Genomic DNA, 25,295 nt, shown 5'->3' with positions numbered 1-25,295 from the left:
GTTTTTTGCCCGTTTTCTTTTCTTTCTTTTTCTTTTTTTTTTTTTTTTTTTGAGACAGAGTCTGATTCTATCGCCCAGGCTGGAGTGCAGTGGCACGATCTCGGCTTACTGCAACCTCCACCTCCCAGGTTCAAGCGATTCTCCTATCTCAGCCTCCTGAGTAGCTAGGATTACAGGCAAGCGCCACCATGCCCGGCTAATTTTTGTATTTTTAGTAGAGATGGGGTTTTGCCATGTTAGCCAGGCTGGTCTTGAACTCCTGACCTCAGGTGATCTGCCTGCCTTGGCCTCCCAGAGTGCTGGGATTACAGGCGTAAGCCACCACGCTTGGCCCACCCATTTTTCAATCAGGTTATTTGTTTTATTCTTAATGAATTTTCTGAGTTCCTTATACATTTTGGGTGTTAATCTCTTATCAGATGTATGTCTTGTTTTTGGCCACTTGTACATCTTCTTTGAGAAGTATTTGTTCATGTCTTTTGCCCATTTTTTGATGAGGTCGTTTGTTTTTTGTTTGTTGAATTGTTTAAGTTTCTTATAGATTCTGAATATTAGACCTACGTGGATGCATAGTTTGTGCATATTTTCTCCCATTCTGTAGGTTGTCTGTTTACTCTATTGTTAGTTTCTTTAGCTATGCAGAAGCTCTTTAATTTAACTAGGTCCCACATCCATTTTTGTTTTTGTTGCAAGTGCTTTTGAGGTCCTAGTCATAAATTCTTTCCAAAGACCAACGTCCAGAATGGTGTTTCCTAGGTTTTCTTCTAGAATTCTTATAGTTTGAGGTCTTATATTTAAATTTTTAATACAAGCCTAGTGCGGTGCAGTGGCTCATGCTTGTAATCCCAGCATTTTGGGAGGCTGACGTAGGTGGATCACTTGAGCCCAGGAGTTCAAGACCAGTGTGGGCACTGTGGTAAAACTCTGTCTCTACCAAAAATTAAAATATTAGCCGGGCCTGTTGGCATGTGCCTGTAGTCCCAGCTACATGGGAGGCTGAGGCAGGAGGATCACCTGAGCCCAGGGAGGTCAAGGCTGCAGTGAGCTATAAACCTGGCACTGCACTCCAGCCTGGATGACAGAGTGACTCTCAGTCTCAAAAAACAAACAAAACAAAACAAAAGTCTTTAATCCACCTTGAGTTAATTTATATATATGTTGAAAGATAGGGGTCTAGTTTCATTCTGCATATGGCTAGCCAGCTATGCCAACACCATTTATTGAATAGGGTGTCATTTCCCCAGTGCTTATTTTTGTCAACTTTGTCAAAGATTAGATGGCTGTAGTGTGCAGCTTTATTTCTGGGTTCTCTATGCTGTTTCATTGATCTATGTGTCTGGTTTGGTACCATGCTGTTTTGGTGACTGTGGCCTTATCATATAGTTTGGAGTCAGGTAATATGATGCCTCCACTTGTGCTCTTTTTACTTAAGGTTGCTTTGGGTATTGGGCTTTTTTTGGTTCCATTTAAATTTCAGAATAGTTTTTATATGTCTGTGAAAAATGATGTTGGTAGTTTGATAGCAATGGCATTAAATCTGTAGATTGCTTTGAGCAGTATGGCCACTTGAACACTATTGATTCTTTCAATCCATGAGCACGGAATGTTTTTCCATTTGTGTCATCTATGATATTGTTTAGCAGTGTTTCATAGGTCTCCTCGTAGAGATCTTCCACTTATTTGGTTAGATGTATTTCTAGGTATTGTTTTGTGTAGCTATCGTAAATGGGAATACATTCTTGATTTGGCTCTCAGTTTTAACATTAATGGTATGCAGAAATGCTACTGATTTTTGTACATTGATTTTGTATCCTGAAACTTTATTGTAGTCCTGGGCTTTTCTTTGATGGGAGACTTTTTATCACTGATTCAATCTCTTTCCTCATTATTGTTCGATGCAGATTTTCTATTTCTTCAAGATTCACTCTTGGTAAGTTGTGTATGTCTAGGAATCTATCCATTTCTTCTAGGTTATCCAGTTTGTTGGCATATAGTTGTTCAAAGTAATCTCTTACGATTATTTTTATTTCTGTGGTATCAGTTGTCATGTCTCTTCTTTCATTTCTGATTTTATTTGAGTTTTCTTCTCTTTTTTCTTAGTTTAACTACACGTTTATGAATTTTATGTTTTTAATAAGCCAAGTCTTGGTATTGTTTATATTTTTCTATTTTTTTCTAGTCTCTATTTTATTTATTTCCCCTCTAATCATTGTTATTTCTTTCCTTCTGCTCACCTTGGACTCAGTTTGTTCTTCTTTTTCCTAATTCCTTGTAATATAACATTAGTTTATTTGAGACCTTCCTCTTTTTTGATATAGGCATTTATTGCTATAAATTTGCCTCTTAGAATTGCTTTTGCTACATCCTATAAGTTTTGGTATATTATGTTTCCATTTTCATTTAACTCAATTTTTAATTTCCCATTTGATTTCTTCTTTGACCCATTTGTTGTTCAGGAGCATGTTATTTAATTTCCACATATTTCTGAATTTTCAAAACTTCTCCTGTTATTTATTTTTAGTTTCATACCATCGTGGTCAGAGAAGTTACTTGATATGTTTCAATCCTCTTAAATTTGTTCAGACTTCTTTTGTGGTCTAACATACAATTTATCCTAGAGAATGTTACATGTGTTCTTGAGAAGACTTGTGTATTCTTTTGCTGTTGGATGAAATGCTCTGTATATGTCTGTTAGGCCTATTTGATCTAAAGTGTAGTGCAAGTCCAGTGTTTCCTTATTAATTTTTTATGTGGATGGTCTGTTCATTATTGATAGTAGGACTTGAAGGCCCCTATTATTATTATATTGCAATCTATCTCTTCCTTCAGATTTTTAAATGTTTGCTTTATATATTTAGGGACTCCAATGTTGGGTGCATATAGATTTACAATTGTTATATTCTCTTAATGAATTGGCCCCTTTATAATTATATAATGACCTTCTTTGTCTCTTTTTACAGTTTTTTTTATTTAAAGTCTGTTTTATCTGATATAAATATAGCTACCCCTGTTGTCTTTTGGTTTCCATTTGCATGGAATATCTTTTTCCATCTCTTTACTGTCAGTCTATTTGTGTCCTGAAAAGTGAAGTGAGTCTCTTCTAGGCAGTATACAGTTGGGTCCTGTTTTTTTTTAATCCATTCAATTACTCTGTCTTTTATTGGAGAATGTAATCCACTTACATTTGTCTTAGTTTATTTTGCACTGCTATAACAGAATACCACAGACTGTGTAGTTTATAATGAACAGAAATGTATTGGCTCCTGGTTCTGGAGGCTGGGAAGTCCAAGATCAAGGGATAGGCATCTGATAAAGGCCTACTTGCATCCTAACACAGTAGAAAGCATCACATGGATGATAGAAAGAGCAAGAGGATGCCAAACTCATCCTTTTATAAGGAACTCACTCCTGTGACAATGGCATTAACTCATTCATTAGGACAGAGCCCTATGACCCAAATACCTCCCCATAGGCATGCACCACCCAACACCTCCACATTGGAGGTCAAGTTTCCAACATATGAACTTCAGGTGGCACAGTCAAACCAGGGCAACATTCAAAGTAATTATTGATAGATAAAAGCTTACTAATGCCATTTTATAATTTATTTTCTGGTTGGTTGCAGAGACTGTATTTCTTTCTTCCTCTCTTGCTGTCTTACTTTGTGGTTTCATGATTTTCTGTAGTAGTATGCTTTGAATCCTTTCTGTTTATGTTCAGGGATCCCCATGAGGTGAGACTGAAATGGGCTTCCTGGAAAGCTTCTTGGAATGCTAAGGGAACTGGATATTCACTTCTTAACTCCTTTCAAGACCACAAAAATCAGCATAAGGCTAGCATCATTGTTTAAAACGTATTTAGATATAGAGCAGTTGAGAGAAAAAAAGTCAGATAATCAATACATGAAAACTAATAACCAGGAATATTAAGGTTTGAACAATTTTTTTCAAAATATTTATTTACTTGGCTGTGGTGGCACATACCTGTAATTCCAGATACTCAGGAGGCTGAGGCAGGAGAATCACTTGAACACAGGAGGGGGAAGTTGCAGTGTGCTGAGATTGTGCCACTGCACTCCAGACTGGGCAACAGAGCAAGACTCCTTCTCAAAAAAGAAAAAAAATCTATATATGTATATATGCATATACACATATTTATTTGCTATATGTAACATACAACCATAAAATACACATGAATTTATGGATTTACTTATATATAATTTTACACACATGTATATCTTACATCATTTTTATCATATTGTATATCAGGTTTTGTATAATGCTTTTTTTCATTCACATTATATGCATTTTTTCATGTCATTAAAATTCACAGAAAGCATAATTTTGTTGGCTACATATTATTGTCATACAACATCTATTTATTTATTTATTTACTTATTTATATAGATTGTGGTTAAAAAGCACAGAACATGAAATTTACCCTTTTAACCAATTTTTAAGTGTATTGTTATCTATACAAACACCATGGATCCAGTCAGCCAATTGGGCTTGCTTAGCTGGCTTTTGAATGGGAGTTTAAGGCTGGCTTAGTAGGTAGGTAAAGTTAAGCTGATGTAATGACCACTCACACTCAGTTTTCACATTGTAAAATATGAATAATATTGCTAACTAGCTCATCAGATTATTAACTAGATTAAATACAATGTATAAATCACTTAACACAAAAGCACAGAGTACCTACTCAGTACACATTTCCTTTTATTAATATTATTGGTCAGTTTATGTCAATCTGAACTATTAATACCAGTGGGGACCTTCAGATATTTAGAGAGTTAGATCACTTAAATTAATTTTGCATCAATAAAAATAAAATATTTTGTTTTCACTAACTAGCACCATGTTTTCACCTTTTTAAAATGTGATACATCCAAATGAAATCTATTTGTGTGTGTGTGTGTGCTATCATTTGACTTACATCACACAGTATCTGACACAAAGTAATAAATCTTTCTTGAATGAACAGTATTGTACGATTATAAAGTGGCTACCACATCCTACAAATTGTGAAATGTTATATTCTGAGTTCGCACAAGACATACATCACTGAAAGCCTTGGTTGATAATGGTAGATAAAAGTCTTAATGGTTTCATTGACTTCCCATAAACAAATAATGAAGTTCATAGTCTATAGTTCATTATACCTGTGCTGAAGGAGACTCCACCGTATTTATCTGTCAAGAGCTCTAACTAGGAGTGAAGGAAGGAGTTTCCCTTCCCATTTCAAGTCCCTCGGACCACAAGCTGGCTAACATTGATGGGGAAAGGACACTCGTGCACGGAAGCAGGTAAAACTAGGCACTGGGCACAGTGGCTCATGCCTGTAATCCCAGCACTTTGAGAGGCCAAGATGGGTGGATCACCCGAGGTCAGGAGTTCAAGACCAGCCTGGTCAACATAGTGAAACCTCGTCTCTACTAAAAATACAAAAAATTAGCTGGCATGGTGGTGGGCATCGGTAATCTCAGCTACCCGGGAGGCTGAGGCAGGAGAATCGCTTGAACCTGGGAGGCGGAGGTTGCAGTGAGCCGAGATCGTGCCACTGCACTCCAGCCTGGGCAATAAGAGCAAAACTCTGTCTCAGAAAAAAAAAAAAAAAAAAGGTAGGTCAAACTAGGTTGAATTTTAAATAACTGAATATGACTGAAAATCTATGGGATTTTCCTGAGGTATCATTAAGACATGAGTCAGGGGGATTTGATAAAACAGACTTGAAGTCACTTAGAAAAAAGTTTTACCTTTATACCTTAAGGCAGAAAAGTTGCTTATTAAACTCATTATGCATATTTTGCCAGGAGAAAGACTTTTAAAAACTTTTAGAGTCCATGGCCATACCACCTGAGTGTACTCGATCACATCTAGAAAAATTTAGAGCCATTAAAGAGTTTAAGAACCTTAAAACCAAGAAAAAATTAATGTTACTTATGACATACGATACTTAAGAAGAAAATAATTTACAATATATGTAAATCACCTGATATTAACATTAATAACAGTGTAATGAATACATAGTGTAATAAAATTGTTATATTTTCATTAAATTTTATCATGCTAGAAATATCACTTGTGAATTGTGCTTAATAATTTATGACAAAGACAGCAGGACATCTGAAGGATGTCTCTCCTTCAGTTTGCTGCTTGACAAAAACTTATACTTGTATTTCCAGACCAGTACAAATGCCACCTCTAGGAATGTTATAAATAATATACTTCTATATCACATTGTATTATAATTATCTGTTTGTTTTTTTCCATAACTAGATATGTGTTCTTCAAAAATAAGAAGATATCTTATTTGTTTTTGTATTCCGTACCTGGTATAATGCCTGACGTGTAGTAGTCAGTTAATAAGTGACTGAGCTATTTAATGAATAAGTCACATATAGAGTCATGTGTTGCTTAACAATGGGATATATTCTGAGAAATTCACTGGTAGGTGATTTCATAACTGTGCAAACATCATAGACACAAACCTCCATGGTCTGTCCTACTATACACCTAGGCTGTATGGTATAGCTTAATGCTCCTAGGCTACAAACCTGAACAGCATGTTTTTGTACTGGATATGTAGGCAACTGTAACACAATGGCAAGTATTTGTGCATCTAAATATGAAAAAGGTACAATTTTTAAAAAGAATAATAATCTTATGGGACCACTATCATATATGCAATCTGTCATTGACCAAACATTGTTATGTGGGGCATGGCTGTATTTCTTATCATTAGAGTTGAAATTAAGTTTTGAATAACTAGAATATTTTGGGAAAGTCATTGATGTTCATGAACATGAGGTGCTCAATGTACTAGGTTAGTATGACCTTTTTTCATAAGGTTACAGGAGATTTACTGGCAGAGATGATAATTGACTTTATTGCTCACCAAATTGCTGACTCTGTTAGAGTATTAAAAATCATGAAAAACATCTAAATTGTTGGCTTTTTAAAGATCACTCTGTTTACTTCAGGCTGTGATGCATTCATTACTATGAAGTCAAAGAACAGTTCTAAGAGATCTTAATTTCCCAGTAACATGATAGTGAGCTGGATGGTGGAATATGACCTAAGGCTTGCAATTCTACACGAATGTTTAGCTTCCTCAAGTAACTCATTAACTGTTTGTCTTACTAAGCAAAGTGCAGGATGATTCTGAAGTAACTAAATAGACTAATAAATGTTTTTGCAATAGGGAAATCTTTCACACTTTTATGCTGTTATTAAAATAGATACTCTACTGTGTGTGAGCTGTCTTAATTCACTGAGATACTGCTTCAAATTTTTTGCTTGGTGTGTTTCTTTTTTAACTTCAAATATGGTGCAGACACAGTTGTAAAGTCCTCATTTCAACTTTGCAAGTCTTTCTGCATTATTTCTCAAAACAATGGAATTTTCTACTTAGCACATACTCAAATGCATGCAAGGAAATATTCTTCTAAGAGGTAAATATAGTAATAAAGTGATTAATTCTTTTAAAAGATTCTATTTAAAAAGCAAACTTAATATTCTTTTGTTTATATTCTTATATGGAATGATATACCTTTTAAATTCTAAACTAGAGTGACATTGGTATTAATTTGGCTATTATCCTAGTTTTACAAGCCTTGCTACAGGTATTTTCATATCTGTAGACTTGAGTAAAGTATCTGATATAAGGCCAGGTGCCGTGGCTCATGCCTATAATCCCAGCACTTTGGGAGACTGAGGGGGGCTGATCGCCTGAGGTCAGGAGTTCGAGACCAGTCTGGCCAACATGGTGAAACCCCGTCTCTACTAAAAATACAAAAAAATTAGCCAGGCGTGGTGGCATGTGCCTGTAATCCCAGGCACACGCTTGGGAGGCTGAGGCAAGAGAACTGCTTGAACCAAGGAGGTGGAAGTTGCAGTGAGCTGAGATCTCACCATTGCACTCCAGCCTAGGCAACAGAGCAAGACTCCGTCTCAAAAAAAAAAAAAGTGTCTGATATAAAGATAAAATTTCTTCAAATGAAGATGAAATATTTTCAGAAGTAGTTCTAAGTGAAAACTCAGTTTAGCAACAATCTAGACATTTATGTTTGTCTTGTTCATCTTCTGTTTCCTAGCACGTAAATTAATCTACCAAAAAAGAACCTGGACTAATTGTCTTACAATTACACAGTACTTAAACTAAACGGTAATTAAAGGATTTTATTTTTTTTTAACAACATAATGGGTTTATACTTAATATACTACTTCTCATCAGGAGGATGTTACTCAGTTAATATAAAGTTTTTTTTTTAACATTAAATCTCTTTTCCATGTCAATGTCTTTAAATCTTTTCTGCATTTCAGTATTAGATACACTGAATACATTTTTCTAATTTTTTTCCCCCAGAGATAAAAAGTTCTCCTTTTTGGCTGACTATTTGATATCTAAATACAATATCAACTTGGGAGATAACAAAACAAAAATCTAATAAAAATATGGAGAAAAGACTCTGAAACGATTCAGGAGGCAGTGATTACAAGTGAACAGTGGTGATTTCCTAGAATTTTGGGCAAGAACTTCCTTCTTTCTGTTTTATGTGCTTTGAAATTCTAAAAGTATGAACTATTATGAAAATTTCAGCCATCTTACTTCTTTGACCTCCTTTTTGACCAGCAAATACAAATCATAGGCTTCATTTTTCAGTCCATTATTTGTTGTAAAGAACTTTTCTTTTTCCATATATATACATATATCTGTTTGTTCTCATTTCATGGAAACAATGAAGAATGTAAAACTCCCCTATTTACTGATTCTTGAAAACTTTCAGACACCAAAGCTCAGGGTTAGCCTCAATAGCACAAAGGTTTTCAGGCTGAGGTTTGATTCAGTAGGCCCTTCAAAGTCACATGTGTCCATATCTTTCTAGTGCAAATACCTGCAAGTAAGCACAAATGCCTATAATGCTGAGAACCACACCTGATAAGAGATCGATTACATCACCGGCTTCTTCTGCTTCAACAACAGGCAGCATCAAAACAGTGACATGAGAACTAAGGACAACTATGTTAAAACTGAGGCCACGCTGTTGCAATCTTGAGGGCTGAAGGTTCCAAAGAAATGATATACATAGAATTCTATCAGACTTGAAATTTTCCTTTTCTGGAGCTCCGGATGCTGAGACTAAGAGGTTCCACATGAGGCTGCTTTCCAGGAAGCAGTCATTACAGGAATCAAGGCATTTTCTTTCTTCTTGATACATTACTATCTTTTCTACACACAGATGATAAGAGTACAGAAAAATGTTATTTCTGTTATTTAGTAGTGATTGTAATTTAAAACAAATCCTTAGGTTGCACTAAAAGAAACATCTCGATCAAGAAAAGTAATATTTTCACCGAATTCGGTTCAAATCAAATATTTATAGAATTGTTATTAATTAATTTTTTTTTAATTTTTTGAGACAGAGTCTCACTCTGTCACCCAGGCTAGAGGGTGGTGGTGTGATCTCAGCTTACTGCAACCTCTGCCTCCTGGGTTAAAGTTATTCTCTCGCCTCAAGCTTCCTGAGTAGCTGGGACCACAGCCACACGCCACCATGCCTGGCTAATTTTTGTGTTTTTAGAAGAGACAAGGTTTCACCATGTTGGTCAAGCTGGTCTCAAACTCCTGGCCTCAAGTGATTCACCCACCTCAGCCTCCCAAAGTGCTGGGATTACAGGCGTGAGCCACTGTGCCCAGCCTGTTATTAATTTATAATGTCACTAAAATAAATACAACAGAATAAGACTTTTAATGAGGGTGTGGAAGAATATAACCAGAAAATCTAACCTGTATCTATGCCTCCTGGCCAGTAACCCTTTAGGAATTCTGTGTGGAGAACAGGTCAGGTGGGAAAGATGTCTGGGGCTGGCCCTTGGTGGGAAGCTGCGGCTAAGAGGAAAGGCTCAGGTTTGGGAGCCCAGAGCCTTTCCTGGCTCTGATCTCTGACTTCTAGAGCCCCAGCTGCTGGCCAATTCTAGAATATCCTACTAGATATGATTAAAAGGCCTAGGAGAGCTCGGGCCCTCAGTGGCAAAACAACAATGTCCAACCCTTGGTCTCCTCTCTTTCCACCTTCGGTTAAACAGCATCCCAGTTGGTTTTTCCCACCAGTGGCGCTGTTGAGATTTTTAAAATATTGCCTCCATTTAGCAAGGAGAGAAATAATAACTAAGAAATATACCCTTAAAAAATATTTATTTCTTTTTCTAAAAATGTAGGAGTCAAGATTCCATTCATGGAAGAAAGACAAGGCCAACCCCTTACCCTCAGAAAGGTCCACCTGGTTTGTCATTGCAATATTTTTCTTTTTTTTGTTATTATTTCATTTCAATTCCATCCTTCTATTCTTCTTAGTCTATACCCATAGACCAAGGGGCAAACAGATACTCAGATAACTGCCCAAAAAAATTAGTTACTAATATATAATTAACATTTATTGAACATTATACCAGCCAGTGTTTTAGATACTTTATAAATATCATTAATTTTCTTTATTTTTTATTATTTTTTATTTTTTCAAGGTGGGGTTTCACCCTTGTTACCCATGCTGGAGTGCAGTGGCACACTCTCAGCTCACTGCAACCTCTGCCTCCTAGGTTCAAGCGATTCTCCTGCCTCAGCCTCCCAAGTAGCTGGAATTACAGGAATGCACCACTGCACCTAGCTAATTTTTTTTTTTTTTTTTTTTTTTTTTGGAATTTTTAGTAGAGACGGGGTTTCACCATGTTGGCCAGGCTGGTCTCGAACCCTTGGCCTTAGGTGATCCGCCCACCTCAGCCTCCCAAAGTGTTGGAATTACAGGCGTGAGCCACCGTGCCTGGCCTAAATATCATTAATTTTCACAAGCACTCTGTGAAAGAAAACCATGATTCAGTACATAGTTCTCTTCAAGGAGAGAAGAACTGCTTACTAAAATTGAGCAATATTAGGTAATTGTGTGAATCCATTCCTAAAGGGCATTTCCTCCACAATGGACAATTATTTTCAGCTGTAGTTGTACAAATGATATATAATGCCACAGCTGAAATCCTGCTGTTCTGAGAAAGTTAAGAGTGTGTCCAGAGAAACTTGAGCAGGTTAGTGAAGCATTCAAAAATGCTGTTGCTTGTGGAAAGGTTAAAATCACTGTGACACTTTAGCATACAGAAGAGACTACTTAGGCAGCTATCTTCAGATATTTGAAGGGCATTTTGTACAGAACAGATTGGATCTTATTTTTGTATTGCTGCCAGGCACAAATAAGATACATGAAATGGGACAGGGAGACTTTGTGAGTCAATGAGTTCTCTTTGCATTGCTAAAAGTGCTCAAGATTATCATTATCAGGGTAGAGCTTGTTTTTGTTCTTTTTAAATTTATTCCAAAACAAATACAAAACAACTTTACCAAAAAATGAGAGGAAAGAAATAAAGCAGGAAGGTAAAGCAGGAAGATAGGCAGAAAGGAAAGAAGATAGAAAAGAGAGAGAGCTTGGGAAAAACATAAGGGATGATCTGTTAAAGATTTTTTTCAAGAAGTAAATGGAAAGTAAATTTAAGATGAGTCACTGGTTTCCTAAGAGAATAGGAAGGTTTATCCAATGTATGATCTGGTAAATATATCAAACATTAAAAAAAAAATTACATAAAAAAGACCGTAAGATACAAAATAGTCAATGTTGATGGTACATATGATGGATATTGTCATATCTTTTTGATAGGATTATGTACGTTGATACATTTCAACAAACAATAATTTGACAAAATAAAACATTTATAACTTCCACATCATAATTCTACTTCTGTGAATCTATCCTAGTGAAAAAAAATCTTAAGAAGCTGTGAGCATAAGTATATTCATCACAGTGTTTTTTAAATAGTAGAAAATTGGAAATAATATAAATCCAATTATAGAGGAATAGTACATTAACTGCAGTACATTCAATGGATAGAATGTTATGTTGCCATCAAAAAGATGTTGTCAGCTGCGTGCAGTGGCTCACACCTGTAATCCTAGCACTTTGGGAGGCCGAGGTGGGCAGATTGCCTGAGCTCAGGAGTTCGAGATCATCCTGGGCAACACGGTGAAACTCCGTCTCTACTAAAATACAAAAAATTAGCTGGGCGTGGTGATGTGCGCCTGTAGTTCCAGCTACTCAGGACGCTGAGGCAGGAGAATCACTTGACCCTGGGAGGTGAAGGTTACAGTGGGCCAAGATCGCCCCACTGCACTCCGGCCTGGGCAACAGAGCGAGACCGAGACTCGTCTCCAAAAAACAAAAAACAAAAGGATGTTGTCAAAGAATGTGTATCAGCAGGGGGCTAAGGCAGAAAGATTGCTTGAACCCAGGAGTTGGAAGCTGCAGTGAGCTATGATCACATCACTGAACTCCAGCCTGAGTATACTAGGCAAAACATTTTTAAAAGGACTTGTAATAATTTACTTGGCTCTCTTCTAAAACTGTGAATAAATCCCATTCATATACCTCAGTAACATTTCCCACATTTTCCTCTTCTTTTCAATTCTCTGCAACCCCACATTATTCTGGAGCTTCTTACTTATAAACCACAATCCAATATTCCCTTTTCCCCTTTTCTCAGCTGCTTTCTTTCTCTCTATCCCCCTCTATCAGTTATTTTTTTAAAATCATCTCAGATCAATTTAGCTTTTCTCTCCCCGCCTTCACCCCTTCCCAATTTTGAATTCTGCATCTCAAAAGTCCATCACTACAGCCTGGCAGAAGATGACCCTTCTCTGGGGGAAAGGAGGCAGAGGCTGGAATGAAACACACAAAGTCAGCATTCTCTCTTGTGGTAGAGGGAAGGTCATCTCCACATTAATAATTTTTTATCCTGTTTAGTTATAAACAAGTTAACAAAATTTAAGATACCAAATATTGAAACTTGGTACTCAAGCATTATTGTCAAACTGGTTTTGGTTCAAATATATATACTGCCACCAGAAATACATTAAAATATCCATAATATACACCTTCATCAGCATTGGGCATTTTATTTCTTAGTCTCCTTTTTCAGGTAAAACTAAGAAAAATTATGTTAAAATGCTGATAAATACACAATTATAATACTAGCATAAGTGGTAGTGCTGACATGTAAAGGACTAGAAAGGTCTTCCAGACAGAAGGGCCAGGATTTTACTGTAAAAATGAAACTTACTTGGAACTATGTCTTAGGACCCTGCCAATTTCTTGCTGAGTTGAGATGTATGATTTACATAAATCCTGGTTACACTGAGGGGCAAAAGAGATGAGAAGTAGCCAGTTGTTAATGGGGAATATGTTAAGAGGAAGGAAAACAGAAGTAAGGGCTGTAAGAATACTTAAAATGCTTCCTTGTTTTTGAATTTTTAAAAATTTCCATTTCTAAACATAATTGATTTTACTAGAGTCCTGCTGCTCTCTTTGATTAAATGAGAAAAGATTAATTGCTAGACTCTGCACCCCACTAGATGCTTCCTGTAATATCCTGTTTTCTGTTAACTACTTAATCAATAATTTAATTAAAAATCAGTAGAATTACAAACATGTAGGATAAAGTCCCATGAGGTCCTGGAGGGGCTTTAAAATACTTTAGCAACAAAAAGAAAGAAAATAAGGGTAGCTAAAGCCCATATGACAAAATTCCAATAATTTTCAAATCTGGGCGGTGCATGTATGAGGGTTCATTATGCTAGTCTTTCTATAATACTTTTGTGAATGCTTAACATTTTTCATAATATTTAAATCAGTAATATGATAAAGGCAATTTTGAGCTGTTTTTAAAGACAAAGTTTCTAAAACTAAAGTTTTCTATCAACAAAATTATTTTTATATTACATCTTGATTTATCGATTTATGTAGAATAAATATAGATGAAAAAATATAGATGAATTCCTGACATAAAAAAAGACTAACTATCCAAGGATGAAAAAATATGCATATGATAAAGATCAGATTCAAGAAATTTTAACATTAGACCTTAAGAAGTAACACCAACTTGCACTTCTTATTACAAGCAAAGAATCCAATGTGCCTTTGAATTGTTTCCAAGATTCTTCTCTTGTTCTTTTCCATCTTCTGCCCCACTTTTCTTGGTCTTGTACCTCAGTCTTGGATTTAAGTTTAAACATCCTTTCTCTTCACTCTATTGTTCTCTTGTTGGTTTATTTGAATGGAAAAATGGAAAATAAGCTATGTAGGATTCAAGATAAAACGGCTCTTGGATCAAAAATATTCTTAGAAGAACTGGGACCAATACCAGGAATGGTGGTAACTAAAGAGAGAAGGGAAAAGAACTAACATGTTTTGATTTGTCTACTATGTGCCAAAGCAATATTATGGATATATACAGATAGCAGGGTAAGACATTTTAAAAGATTAAAAGAAGCTTATTATTATTTTCCCTTTTTTTTTTTTTTTTTTTTTGGCAGTGTCTCAATCTATTGCCCAAGCTGGACTGCAGTAGCGCAATCATGGCCCACTGCAGCCACGACTTCCTGGGTTCGAGTGATCATCCCACCTCAGCCTCCTGAATAGCTGAGACCACAGGCACGCACCACCACACTGACTAATTTTTAAATTTTTTTTGTAGAGACAGGGTCTCACTATGTTGCCCAGGATGGTCTCAAACTCCCGAGCTCCAGCAATCCTCCCACCTTGGCCTTCCAAAGTGTTGGGATTACAGGCATGAGCTACCGTGCCCGGCCTATTATTTATTTCTTGAAGAGTCACTAGAGTGGCCCTATTCTTTATGCAAGTGTAAGACAAGCAGGGTTCTTTGCCCTGTAATGAGGGTATAGCAAATATCTTCTATGATTCCATTGACTCAGTCACTCACTGTGATTCTGGGAATGTGAGGCTGACTACTGGCACAAAGGTAGATCAATTTGCATAAGGAACCCAGGGCCTTCTGGGAGGGGGAAAAAATCCTAAATATTTTCTCTGGGATATACTACTCCCTCTTTCTCTGAGATGTGAAATTAGAGAATACTACTGAGCTAGAGAAGGTAGGCTTTATTCATCCAATGGCCAGTGGTAGGGATAGGCAGCATGTCTCCTGAGATTAATATAGAGAAAGGTGTTATCTGAACTGTTAACCCCAACCCTTGGCACTCAAATAATAAAATAATCCAGAAGCAAGTAGAATAATAAATATACTTTTTTCCACATAAAGAGTTAAATAATAAATATATTTGTACTTTTTTCCACATAAAGAGTTAGTTGAGGCCGGGCATGGTGGCTCATGCCTGTAATCCTTGCACTTTGGGAGGCTGAAGAGGGTAGATTGCTTGAGCCCAGGAGTTCAAGCCCAGCCTGTACAACATAGGAGACCCTGTCTCTATAAAAGAAAAAAAATTTTATCCTTCCCAAGAACAAAACACAATTTTCACCTCACATTGGATTTTCCCCTCCCTAACCTTCCATTTCATGGAAATTTAGCTCTAAATTATTCTCTGTATGCCATACTTCTACTTCTTAGGAAAATTACCTATGTGTAAAATAGTGTTATTTGCACTTAAAAAAAATATTAATTTGGAGTCAGTAGAAGTGAATAAAGCAACAGGCATTCAAATCCCATACTGTCACACTGTCTGCTCCATGGCCAGACTTCCTCATCCTAAATCCTGACTTTGTTCACCCTTACCTTTTTTTTTTTTTTTTTTTTTTTTTGAGACAGATTCTCACTGTGTCGCCAGGCTGGAGTGCAGTGAGGTGATCTTGGCTCACTGCAACCTCTGCCTCCCGGGTTCAAAGAATTCTCCTGTTTCAGCCTCTCGAGTAGCTGGGACTACAGGTGTGCACCACCACTCCCAGCTAATTTTTGTATTTTTAATACAGGTGGGGTTTCACCACGTTGATCTCTTGACCTGGTGATCTGCCCGCCTTGGCCTCCCAAAGTGCTGGGATTACAGGCGTGCGCCACCGCGCCTGGCCACCTTCTTATCTGAATAGTTCTCACCCTTGATTTCCCACCTCAAGTTCTATTTTCCTGTTGAAATCTCACCAGCCATCTCATTCCACAGAGATGTTTTTCTGCTTCTGAATTCTTGTTATATTTACCACTCATTTTCATACACTCCCCGTGGCTATATTTTAAGTATATAAACTAAAATTTGAGTTAGAATTTATTTGAAAGCAGTGACAACATTCTGGATCTTTCTGAACTCTTCCAAGGGGTTAATGTGGTGTTCCACATGTAAGCTGAACATTAGACTGAAACGCTAATAATTTTCTCAGAACATATGAGTTCTTCTCCTACCTCTTTTGGCTCTGTTTAGCTCAGTAACATTCATGGACAACAGCATGCGAATCTTAGAGCTGTTATTGGTCAACCTAGCAACCATGCGGTTCCCAAGGATACAAACTCTGAAGACACACCCTTTTGGTATGGTAATGAATGAAGCTAAAGAGGTAACTGAAAACAAATGTCAATATTAGAACTAGTGTATAATTAACTGTGGCTTTATGGTCTCTGTAGGAGCCACTATTAACCTCTCTAAATCAAACATTTTACTTTAGTCACATGAGACAAACGTCTTAAACTTTTAAAAAATGGAATAATGAGAACGTGTAGAGGAGTATCAAGAATAATATAACAACTAACCATTTACACATAAGTGAGTTTTAACCAATATTATCATTTAGCCATTTTTCCTAAGAAATAAAACATTACAGAACTTGAGCCTTCCAGCGGGCATGGTGGCTCATGCCTGTAATCCCAACATTCTAAGAGGCTGAGACAGGCAGATCACTTGAAGTCAGGAGTTCAAGACCAGCCTGGCTAACATGGTGAAACCCTATCTCTACTGAAAATATAAAAATTAGTCAGGCATGGTGGTGCACACATGTAGTCCCAGCTACTCAGGAGGCTGAGGCACAAGAATGGCTTGAATCCAGGAGGAAAAGGCTGCAGGGAACCGAGATATTGCCACTGCACTCCAGTATGGGTGACAGAGTGAGATTCTTTCTCTCAAAAAAAAAAAAAAAAAAGAATTTGAGCCTTCCCAAATTGTTTTCCTTACTCTTTCTCCAGCCTAAAGCTGATATGTATAATTTTCCCATTCATGTTTGTGTGTTTTTTTAACCATATATGTATATACTAACACTATGTAGTACTATTTTGCACATTTACAAATGTTACACAATTGTTATATTAAAAATAGTAATCTACAAACTGCTTTTTTATTAACGATTAAAATTTCATTAAAAATTAAATCAGTTTCTTAATTTTTTATTGTCTCCTTTGATCATCTTTCATTATTTTCTATCCTTATTATTTTTCTTCCTATTTTCTTTGGCTTTGCTCTCTTATTTTTTTTTTTTTTTGTAAATGTTCTGTTAATATGTGTGATTGAAAAAAATATACATCTTTTCTACATTAGTTTACCTTAAGAAATATATGGAAAGCCTGGTCAACATAGTGAGATCCCATCTCTACAACAAATTTAAAAATTAGCTGTGTGTGATGGTGTGTGCCTGCAGTCTTAGCCACTCAGGAGGCTAAGGCAGGAGGATTGCTTGAGCCCAGAAATAAGAGGCTGCAGTGAAATATGATCATGCCACTGCACTCTAGCCTGGGTGACAGAGACTGTCTCCCTGCACCCCAACAACCCCAGCAAAAAAAAAAAAAAAAATAGTAAACCTGTGGACATAGGTTTACTGTTAAATCTAAAATGAGGCCAGGCATTGAGGCTCACACCTGTAGTCCCAACACTTTGGGTGACCGTGGCAGGAGAATTGCTTGAGGCCAGGGGTTTGAGGCCAGCCTGGGAACCCTATCTCTATAGTTAAAAAAACGCATGCGCTCGGGCGAGAGAGAGAGAGAGAGAGAGAGAGAGAAATGATACATTTGCAATTTTGATATCTATGTGATTAAATGGCATGAGAAATAAACAATTGTAGAATTTTAAGGAAAAGATTATCTTAAAGATTATTCTATATTAATATTTAGAGAAAATTTTTTTCAGCTACATTGAATACCTTTTTTACTTTTTTTTTTTTTTTTTGAGTTAGAGTTTCGCTCTTGTTGCCCAGGCTGGAGTGCAATGGCGCAACCTCAGCTCACTGCAAACTTCTGCCTCCCAGGGTCAAGGGATTCTCCTGCCTCAGCCTCCCAAGTAGCTGGGATTACAGGCACCCACCACCATGCCCGGCTAATTTTTTGTATTTTCAGTAGAGACAGGGTTTCACTATTTTGGTCAGGCTGGTCTCGAACTCCTGACCTCAGGTGATCCACCCACCTTGGCCTCCCAAAGTGCTGAGATTACAGGTGTAAGCCACTTGGCCTGGCCTTTTTACTTTTAAGATAATCTATTTTTCCTTTCACTATGACTGGTCTAAGTGTAGATTATTTTATTTTAAACTTCAGTGTACACTATGATTTTCAAGATTTATGACATTCTTTAATTCTAGAATATCCTATTTATTATCTGTTCAAATAGTAGATCTCATCATACAATTTCTTCTCTTTTTTCCTTTGTTTTAAAGGATACAAATGAACATCCAGATAAAGAGGTCCTGAACTTCTGCCAATAATGTAGTTATCTTTAGGTATGTGGATGCTTAATAAGCACACTGAGATAATCTAAGAATGGAAAGCAAACTTCTTTTTTTATTTTAATTAAAGAACTTTTCTTAGGCCAGGTACAGTGGCTCATGCCTATAATCCCAGCACTTTGGGTGGCTGAGGTGGATGAATCACTTGAAGCCAGGAGTTCAAGACCAGCCTGGGCAACATGGTGAAACCCTGCCTCTATGAAAAATATAAAAATCAGCCAGGTGTGGTGGTTCGCACCTGTAGTCCCAGCTACTCATGAGACTAAGGTGGGTTGATAGTTGAGCCTAGGAGGCTTTTTTAGAGATAGGATCTCCCTCTGTCACTCAGGCTGGAGTGCAGTGGTGGGATCATAGCTCACTGCAGCCTCAAACCTCTGGGCTCAAGCAATCCTCCTGCCTCAGCCTCCTGATTAGCTAGGGCTACAGGTGCATGCTACCACGCCCAGCTAATTTTCAAATTTTTGGTAGAGACAGGGTATTGCTATGTTGACAAGGCTTCCTGTATATTTCTTAAGGTAAACTGTTGTAGAAAAGATACTCCAACAAGTTTTCTGGCTGGTTCTGCTCTACATGGTCATTAATTGGCCCTTAATTTTTCCCAGCCTGTCTCTTCATCATTGCCTAGGTCAAGAATTCTTAGTCATTTTTGGCCGGGCGCGGTGGCTCACGCCTGTAATCCCAGCACTTTGGGAGGCCAAAGCGGGCGGATCACCTGAGGTCAGGAGTTCGAGACCAGCCTCAACACGGTCTCTACTAAAAATACAAAATTAGCCGGGCGTGGTGGTACATGCCTGTAATTCCAGCTACTCGGGAGGCTGAGGCAGGAGAATTGCCTGAACCTAGGAAGCGGAGGTTGCGGTGAGCCGAGATCGCGCCATTGCACTCCAGCCTGGGCAACAAGAGCGAAACTCCATCTCAAAAAAAAAAAAAGAATCCTCAGTCATTTTTGTGCTGTGGACTCTGCTGGCCCTCTAGTTAAGTGTATGGACTCCCAGAATAACTTTTAATGCATAAAATGAAATACATTGGAATCAAAAGAATGATGAATAGTAGCCATTGTGTGATTTGATTACCTTCTATGATTCGCAATCTTTAGTTGTTATTTAATCTCTACTTTTTGGGAGAGATTGATCTTCTGCAACAGAAAACAGACAGAAATTGCTACTGGGTGTGGAGTTGAGTCATAACAAAAACTTAAAAATACACAGTAATGGCTTTTGGACTAGGCGGTGGACAGAGAACGGAAGGATGCAAGGAGACTGTTGGAGGAGGCTGGAAAAGCAGTGAGGATTTTGTAAATAAAGACTGGAGAAATAGCAAAAACAGCATTAGAGGAGGCTGGAGAAGCAATGAGGCAATTATTGGAAACTAGAAAAGGGGAACCCAGAGTATGCAGTAGCAGAAAAATTATCAAGCTTGTAATCTGTAGAAACTGATTTAAGCACTGATTTATCCAACAGCTAGTTATTGAAAATCTATGATGTGCCAGACACCGTGATAGGCGCTAAGAGACAACGTTAGTCTTGCAAGAAAACTTAATTTTACCAGTTAGCAATTTTCACAATATTTTTGTAAATATTGGTAGCTTCTAGTAATTAATTGTAGGTGGGGACCACCTCCCTCCACAAATTTCCAATAGCCTTGATATCAGTGTATTGTAAGTGGTATCTTATAATAAATGTAAGTCATAGACCAAATTCTGACAAATATATTCGCTAGAATATCATTTTAATATACACAGAAATTATAGTCCTTCCATGACAAAATATAGCATAATTCTATTAAGAAATACATAGTAAGGGTCGAGGGCGGTGGCTCAAGCCTGTAATCCCAGCACTTTGGGAGGCCAAGGTGGGCGGATCACGAGATCAAGAGATCTAGACCATCCTGGCCAACATGGTGAAACCTTGTCTCTACTAAAAATACAAAAATTAGCTTCCCGTGGTGGCGTGCACCTATAGTCCCAGCCACTTGGGAGCCTTAGGCAGGAGAATTGTTTGAACCTGGGAGGCAGAGGTTGCAGTGAACTGAGATCACACCACTGCACTCCAGCCCAGTGACACAGTGAGACTCCATCTCAAAAAAAAAAAAAAAAAAAAAAAAAGAAATAGTAAGATGATGAAGCAGACAAAAATCATGGCATATTTTTGCAGTAGGTTTGAGAATAAGTTGTTTGTTGTTGATATATTTTACTGTTTTATGTTTTAAGAAGTTTGGTATGTTTAATATCTTACAGATTACTTTTATGATTCCAATATAAAATGTCTCATTTATTCAGGCTTGCAATTTCAAGTTGAAAGGTATAAGGCAATGTTATTAGTTTTATAAATGGTATTTTAACCCCTAAAATAAGTTGAGATTCAATATTAATATGTATACATATTTAATTTGCCAGATTTGTAAGTCATATACATTCTTGGGAAATTTTGTCAAATGGACAATTTAAACGTTTAACTAAAATTGTAAATGAAACCAAATGTAAATCAATGTCCTCATAAAAGTAACTGTTAAAATTTGTCAGATTCATAAATTAATAATTTGATTCATAACTTAAAAGCTTAAGAAGAAATAGGTTTTTGAATTTGTAACATTAATAAATCAAATATGAATTTAATAACCTCAAGTAATATTTCCCTGAGTCATTCTCAAGAACATCAAAATATTGTCCTTGACAAAAACGAATGAAGCTCATCAGTGTTAAGTAACAGTGTTACCGAAAAGGGATCTCAATCCAGACCCCAAGACAGTGTTCTTGGATCTCACGCAAGAGAGAATTCAGGGCGAGTCCAGAGTAAAGTGAAAGTGAGTTTATTAAGAAATAAAGGAATAGTAAGAATGGTTACTACGTAGACAGAGCAGGGCATTCAAGAGCAGACAAAGCAAGAGGAGGAACACATCCACCTTAGGTAGAGGCTTGTTTATATATAATATAAAAAGAAAAAAATGGGGAACACACCAATGGGGAGATGTGCTGTCCTACAAGGGCGTGTAACAAAGGATTGTTGATCTTTGTGTAACTACTGTCTTCTGCAGTAATATATATTATCTTTTTCTTTTTCTTTTCTTTTTCTTTTCTTTTTTTTTTTGAGTCAGGGTCTTGCTCTGTTGCCCAGAGAGGAGTGTAGTGATGCCATCTTGGCTCACTGCAGCCTCTGCCTCCTGGGCTCTAGTGATCCTCCCACCTGAGCCTCACAAGCAGCTGGGACCACAGGCGTGCGCCACCATGCCGGGCTAATATTTGTGTTTTTGGTAAAGAAAGGGTTTCGTCATGTTGCCCAGGCTGGTCTCTAACTCCTGAACTCAAGTGATCCGCCCTCCTCAGACTCCCAAAGTGTTGGGATTACAGGTGTGAGCCATCACGCCTGGCCTGTATTACCTTTAAAGTGAAACTTATTCTTAAACTACGGATGCTTTTGTTCTTAAGATATGGGACCTCAGGACATTTCCCAAGTTTGTTATTTTCTGTGTCTGTTAAGTCCTGAGTCTGTTCGGTAAACATTATTAACTTGTTTCCTTAACCGTACATATCCTGTTGACTAAGAATGCCTAACCTGGGAATGCTGCCCAGTAGGTCTCAGCCTCATGTTACCCAGCCCTTATTCAAGATGGAGTCACTCTGGTTCAAACGCCTTTGACAACAGCTTTCATTGAAAAGGAATACAATACTATCATGTATGTGTGTGTGCGTGTGTCTGTGTGTTCTTTGGCCTTGTTTTTCTATTTAATTTAATAGCTAAAATTTACAATTCTAAAATTTAACTTGAGTGTTTAAGCATTTTAAGTAACACACTGCTAAAGGGAGAGGGTTTTTTTTTTTTTTCATTTTTCAGTATTGCACTTCAAGAATTGTCCAAAAGTGACCCAGAGAACTCACTGTAGGCTTCTCAGACAATTAACAGCTCCCTCTCCCAGTGGATAGGGATGCAATGAACTTAGCCATCCACAAGCTGGTGGTTTCTTATTCCCTAGTAGGAAGGTTACAATTTCCCATGGGCCCCAAGATCTCCAGGAAGGAGTGGATCTAGGATTTTCTGGGGCCTAAAGTTTATATATGTCTCTTTTTGCTGATCCTTCTTTTTTTTTTTTTTGAGACAGTCTTGATCTGTTGTCCAGCCTGGAGTACAGTGGTGTGATCTTGGTTCACTGCAACCTCCGCCTCCCAGGCTCAAGTCATTCTCCTTCCTCAGCCTCCCAAGTAACTGGCACTACAGGTGTGCATCACCACGCCCGGCTAACTATTTTTAGTAGAGATGCGGTTTCACCATGTTGGCCAGGCTGGTCTCGAACTCCTGACCTCAAGTGATCTGGCTGCCTTGGCCTCCCAAAATGCTGGGATTACAGGCATGAGCCACCATGCCCAGCCTAACCCTTCATTTTTTATTTCTCAGATAAATCGTATTCCTTAATCCATGCCAGGTGACATAGTAGAATTTATCTTTGCCTTCTTCATCTTAAGTGCTACTATTTGTGTGTTGATTCAGTGCTATTACTTTACCTCTGTTTCACATGTAGCTATGGGGGAAATTAATTTGAAATTTTATTCTGGACAAATGCAATGGAACAGTAAGATATAACTCTGTAGTCACAATTATGTGTAAGTGGAATGTAAGAAAGATTAGAAAAATATTTAAAATTAGAAAATTTCATTCCTATCAGCAAATTATGACAGATCTAAAAAATATCTTAGGAATAAAAGTGTCTATTGCTACAAATTATGTGTTTTTACATTATATGATCGAGCAACATAGGCTTTAACTTCCCAGGTCCAATTATATGTGGATTTTCTTCCACTTCTGCCACCTCTGAGACAGCAAGATCAACCCCTCCTCTTCCACCTACTCCTTACTCAATGTGAACACAACCAAGTTGAAGACCTTAATGATGATCAACTTCTACTTAATATTATACATAGTAAACATATTTTCTCTTATAATTTTCTTCATTTTTTTCTGTATCTTACTTTATTGTAAGAATACAGTGTATAATACATATAACATGCAAAAAATGTGTTAATTAACTGTTTATGTTATCAGTAAGGCTTCTGGCCAACAGTAGGCTATTAGTAGTTAAGTTTCAGGGGAGTTATACATGGATTTTCAACTGCAAGTGGGGTCAATGCACCAACTCCCACTTTTCAAGAGTCAATGGTATAGCCCCCCCTTTTTTTTTGATGGAGTCTTGCTCAGTCACCCTGGCTGGAGTGCAGTGGCATGTACTCGGCTCATTGCAACCTTTGCCTCCTGGGTTCAAGCAACTCTCTAGCCTCACAGCCACAGCCTCCTGAGTAGCTGGGATTACAGGCACCTGCCACCATGCCTAGCTAATTTTTGTGTTTTTTAGTAGAGATGGGGTTTTGCCTTGTTGGTCAGGCTGGTCTCGAACTCCTGACCTCAGGTGATACTCTCGCCTCGGCCTCCCAAAGTGCTGTGATTACAGGTGTGAGCCATTGTGCCTGGCCTGGTATAGCCTTTTTGCACTTATGCAATTAACTTGCCTTTATTATTGAATACAAGATCGTAGCTGAGACTACAGGCATGTGCCACCATACTCAGCTAATTTTTATATTTTTAGTAGAGATGGAGTTTCACTATGTTGGCCAGGCTGGTTGGGAACTCCTGACCTCAAGTGATTACCTACCTTGGCCTCCCAAAGTGCTAAGATTACAGGTGTGAGCCACCATGCTCAGCCCTCTGTCTCTTATATAGTGTGGCTGGTGCTTTTGTGAAGAATATGTTTTTCACTAACATGGTGTTTTAGCATATTTTTCATAACATTTCTCTTTTTGAGGGCTGCATTTAATTATTTAATTTAGAGTTGTTGACTTCATCAACTGCACCTTTTCTAGACAATGTATAATCATATAATATGTACTCTTTTGTGTCTGGTCTTTTGTTCAGCAAAATTTTTTTGTGATTCATCCATATTGAGACGTGTATCCATAATTCCCTTTTATTTCTGAATAGTGTTACTTTGAATGACTATGTCACACTACAGTTTGTTTATCCATTTACCTATTAATGGACATGTGGGTTGGATCCAGTTTCTAGCTATTACGAATAAAATAGCTACACATATTCTGATTCAAGTACTTTAGCAGTGGTGAAAATATTCCAAATCTTCAAAGTGATGGGCATTACATAACTACATACATTTATAAAATCTCATATAACCGTATACCTAAAAGGGATGATTTTTACTGGGTATAAATTTTACTTTAATAAACTTGACTTTAATAATATATGTATATGTATGTGTGTGTGTCTATCTAAAAGAAGCATAGCACTAAGGAAAAAATGGTGGCTACTAAATTAAGAAACTTATGAGGCATAAACGTACTTGGAATTGGTTGCAATACATACATAATTGATAATTGTGTACAAACAAGTTGCTATATTCTACCAATAGAAATATGTAGTTATCAAAAAATTGTAGTTACGTCTGGGTGTGGTAGCTCATGCCTGTAATCCTAGCACTTTGGGAGGCTAAGGCAGGAGGATCATTTCAGCTTAGAAGTTTGAAACCAATGTGAGCAACATAGTGAGACACTGTCTCTATTTCTATTTTTTTATTGTAGTTATAAAATATAAATATCTATATTTATCTGTCCACCTATCTATCTATCCATCTCTCTCTCTATCTATCCATTCAGAAAAACTGACTACAAAACTTTTGTTATCGGGAGGCAGAGGCAGGAGAATGGCTTGAACCCGGGAGGTGGATGTTGCAGTGAACCGAGATCGTGCCATTGCACTCCAGCCTG

The 25,295-nt window shown here is 37.4% G+C and overlaps 1 protein-coding gene across 1 annotated transcript; it reads right to left on the bottom strand.

Moving 5' to 3' along the window:
- Nucleotides 1-8,863: 8,863 nt before the first annotated feature.
- On the bottom strand, nt 8,864-14,053 carry LOC112135778 (small integral membrane protein 30-like). Its single transcript, XM_024256648.2, is given in 3 exon segments — nt 8,864-8,997; nt 9,000-9,061; nt 13,977-14,053. Coding segments are annotated over 3 exon segments (273 nt in total).
- Between the last annotated feature and the right edge of the window lie 11,242 nt (nt 14,054-25,295).

Source organism: Pongo abelii, chromosome 10 (assembly GCF_028885655.2).
Source record: "Pongo abelii isolate AG06213 chromosome 10, NHGRI_mPonAbe1-v2.0_pri, whole genome shotgun sequence".
Classification (NCBI taxonomy): Eukaryota; Metazoa; Chordata; class Mammalia; order Primates; family Hominidae; genus Pongo; species Pongo abelii.
This window is presented reverse-complemented; position numbering and strand designations above follow the sequence as displayed.